Here is a 3,848-nt window from a genome sequence, read left to right as displayed (position 1 = left end):
ACCAGGATGCCAAAGCCAGGACTTTTTCACAATCATTAATTCACAAACTATTTTACAGAACTTCACGAAGTGATAGAAAAGTAATGACTGAGGAAAAACTCTCAAATTCGGTCGAGCCTCCACCGTGCAGTCCAGCGGGCAGTGACACGGCTCCTTCGCCTGTCCCGCCAGCAGCGTCAGACCTGGACACCTCTCCCGTTACGCACGATACGCACGGGGAGGACGAGGGCCGTTTCCCTGCCTGTATCCAAGACGCGGTGTCCCAGGTTCTGAGCGGGTACGACTGGTCTCTGGTTCCGGTGACGGGACACGGGGACAAAGGGCTGCTGAGGGACAAGCCGCACGTGAAGAGGCCGATGAACGCCTTCATGGTGTGGGCCCAGGCGGCGCGGAGGAAACTAGCGGACCAGTATCCACACCTGCACAACGCCGAGCTCAGCAAGACTCTGGGCAAACTCTGGAGGTAAGTGAGGCAGGTCTGATCCCCAGTGACAACAGAAAAGACAATAACATGTTTTTACTGATACTCAGAATGATAGCATAGACCAGTGGTTCCCAAAGTGGGGTCTGGGGTCCTCTGAGTGGCATCAGGGCAGGGGCACTGCAGGGAAGCCCCCCAATGAAGAATTGCTAAAGCGCTACTGATTTGAAAAAGTAACTAGTACTTGGTTTCATGGGTGCACAAAACTAATGTCTTATTTCCCTACTTACTCTAAAACAGTAAGTACTTTTAACGCTTTACCTGCTAACGTGTTACCCGCAAAATGATTATAATTGTGGGGCCATAGGTTCTTCTAATCAATAAAGGAGGGCCGCAGAATTTGGGAAATCTACTTAAGTAGGCTACTGTAGTTATGTTTTTGAGGATCTGTACTTTGATTTGTATTTCACTTTGTATTTTAGTTCTTATTACTTTGACTCTACTAAAAAAAAAAATATTAAAAAAGGGAGGAATTTTACAGGTCTTTTGTCCCCAAAGCCTTATATGTGGCTCACAGTGGCTTGATTTGTGCAGATTTGCTGTTACAGAAGGTTTTCCCCTGCTGCACATGTATCTTGGCTTTCTGTCTGACAGGCTGTTGTTAAAATATCAAGAAACCAATAAAGTTTATCTTAACCTAAACCTTACTTCATGCTGCCTTGGGGTTGAGTGGTTAAAGCAGCAGCACATATGCCAGGATCTATGTACCTGGCCTCAGCTCAGCGTCGCCAGACTGATTCTGACAATTTGGTGAACGTCTTCCACTCTCTCATTTCATGAGACACTGTGTAACATAAAATAAATGTTTTTAATAAAACATAAAATAAAGAACTTGGGACTTTTCTTGAATGTGTGGGCCCCAATATTTGCCAACGAAGACTACTAAATGGACTGCAAGTTTGCTTTCCCAGCTCCAATCTGTCCGTCTAGCGTGACACACAGTCCGTCTCCTTTCTTTCTTTAGACTTTTATCTGAGCCTGAGAAGCGTCCGTTCATCGAGGAGGCAGAGAGACTGAGGACACAGCACAAGAAGGACCACCCGGACTACAAGTACCAGCCCCGCAGACGGAAGCAGGGATCCAAACCTGCTGCGGACTTCACACAGGCAGGCGGTCAGCAGCAGAGTGCCTTCACCGCTGAACCCTTCCCCAGACTGGACCAGAGCGGGGAGGTGCAGCTGTTCTCTAATGGGACAGGTGAGGGCGCCTTGTATTTTTGGGTGTTTTTTTTATGCGGTGAAAAGAAAGATAAATCCTATAATAAACCTTGTGTTCTGGTTATGTTGTGGAATTGTATTGCTTTGCTTAACCTTAGAATGTTCACAATATGGCATTAAACATATCTATCTCCCTGGAGACAAGCAGCTGACACCACCAGGCTGAGTTCCAGGTCAGATCTGTGGAGAAGAGAACCTGCACACAATAATAATGTTTTTTGAGGTATTTTTGAACAATGAAAACACCTATACAATAAATACTAGACAGAAACGTTTAATGCCATTCTGTGGAACACACCAGACAAATGAATAATCTTTAATTCATAATGCATAATAATTCTTCACAGATTTTTATCAGTTTTGTTTGAGGTCTAGGTATTTGTGCTGAAAGAGCTGGAATGTTATATCTATATTTGTATTTATTGTCACATTACATAGTGGACAATCAAGAAAATGTTTAACCTTTTATGAGGAACAACAACACATTTCACATTAAAAATCAAAAATAATTTCAATAAACCTTCCGAATATTGTTTTGTATTATATTTTAATAAACCCATGGGCACTTTAAAACAGATTCAAGTTCCATTTCAAGGCTTACAATTTTCTCTTTTTCAACAGTGTTTTAAGATAAGATAAGATAAGATATTCCTTTATTGTCCCACATGGGGAAATTTCATTGGTGCAACGCAGGTAGATACAGAGATAGATCCAGAAGAACAAGTTCAAAAGTGCAATACAAATATTCCATCTCTTCATGAGCAAATTCAATCATCTATACTGTTCACTATGATATAAATATTTTGTTCATTCCAAATATTGATGTAAAGTTGCTTTGTAATAGAAACAGGTCCATTGACTTCCTGTTCAAAACTGCCGAACCGATAAGTTCTTCATAGTGACATTCACCGTAACAAGTAACAGATTCATTTACATGTTTTTATTTTTAGCTATGTGACATTTTAGAACCCAATATGTAACAGTCTTATATATGTCAAAAATCACAACTAAGTACAGGGATGTGGGCGGGGATAGGGCGTAGGTGAAGACAGGAATTTTCTGGGCACTCAAGCCTCAGTCACAGGACAATACAGGTTGTAACAAGGTGGAAAGTTCATTAAAGTTGCATTTTATGTCACATGTCCCCTTAAAGGAAAGGAAGCCTGCACTAAACATATATTTTCTACTCCAGAACAGCCAAATGGACCACCAACCCCGCCCACCACTCCTAACACGGACCTCCACATGGGTGCCAAACATGACACCCAGTCCCACCCTGCTCCTCCCTCCGCCAACATCATCTTCAGTCACGTTGACATTGCAGAGCTCGGCGCCATGGAGACTTTCGATGTGCACGAATTCGACCAGTACTTGCCTCCGTCCGACCCGGGGCACGCCAACGTCAACTCGCCGCTGACGCCCGTTCAGAAACCTGCCCCCAACGACGACAGCCCGAAACTGATCAAAACAGAGCAGTTGAGTCCAGGCCACGCCCCCCACTGCTCGTCCCCGCCCCAACCTCTGCCCGAGTACACCTGTCTGACCTCTAGCCAATCGGAGTACGCCGATCTGCAGAGCCCCGCCCTCTACGGTAGTTTCTCCGCCTACTCCGCCGGTTTGTATCAGTATCCATACTTCCACTCTCCGCATCGAGCTTTTGGCCTGGCCTTAGCCCCGCCCCCTCACAGTCCCACCTCGGCTTGGGACACGCCCCTTTTCACTACGCTCACCAGGCCATAGAGACGGAAGCTAACGACAACTTTTGTATGATTGAAGACGGTTTGATGGACTGTAATTTTTTTTTTTTTTTTTTTAAACCTGGTGTCCACTGCTCCTTTTTTCCTGTCTTTATGGATGTCATACTAAAAATCATGTGAAATTTAAAATAGTAAGTTTGTCAGAGCAAATATTCTGCTCTAGGCTCTGTGTGGTGAAGGCACTGTAGTACAGGTGTATTTAGAGTGGTGGAAAGTAACAAATGACATAAGTAAAAGAACTGAACTTAAGTAACATTTTGATGCTTGTGTACTTTTCTTAAAGGCGTAATGGTAATGGAAATTTTTTTGGCCCAAATCTGAGTCTCATTTCCTCGTGGCGTGGACTGCCGAATAGTCCTGCCACGTATCAATCATAGAACGCAACTACTGATC

At 44.0% G+C, this 3,848-nt stretch overlaps 1 protein-coding gene across 1 annotated transcript; it reads left to right on the top strand.

The window, feature by feature from the left end:
• Positions 1 to 3,464, top strand: LOC140369158 (transcription factor Sox-8-like). The gene is made up of 3 exons (XM_072456420.1): positions 1 to 463; positions 1,446 to 1,678; positions 2,891 to 3,464. The coding sequence occupies exons 1-3, from the start codon at positions 84 to 86 to the stop codon at positions 3,436 to 3,438; spliced, it is 1,161 nt and encodes a 386-aa protein (XP_072312521.1). The 5' UTR covers positions 1 to 83; the 3' UTR covers positions 3,439 to 3,464.
• Positions 3,465 to 3,848: the final 384 nt, after the last annotated feature.

The sequence above is a fragment of the Eucyclogobius newberryi genome, unplaced genomic scaffold (genome assembly GCF_026437365.1).
Source record: "Eucyclogobius newberryi isolate DKJ021-1_F unplaced genomic scaffold, fEucNew1.0.hap1 SCAF_20, whole genome shotgun sequence".
NCBI lineage: Eukaryota > Metazoa > Chordata > Actinopteri > Gobiiformes > Gobiidae > Eucyclogobius > Eucyclogobius newberryi.
This window is presented reverse-complemented; position numbering and strand designations above follow the sequence as displayed.

What these genes read in the sequence shown, in the direction of transcription:
- LOC140369158 (XM_072456420.1), top strand. Translation starts at nt 84, where the DNA reads ATGACTGAGGAAAAACTCTCAAATTCGGTCGAGCCTCCACCGTGCAGT. An exon ending in ACTCTGGGCAAACTCTGGAG is followed by an intron (nt 464 to 1,445) that starts GTAAGTGAGGCA and finishes TTCTTTCTTTAG; the next exon opens with ACTTTTATCTGAGCCTGAGA. An exon ending in GCTGTTCTCTAATGGGACAG is followed by an intron (nt 1,679 to 2,890) that starts GTGAGGGCGCCT and finishes TTTCTACTCCAG; the next exon opens with AACAGCCAAATGGACCACCA.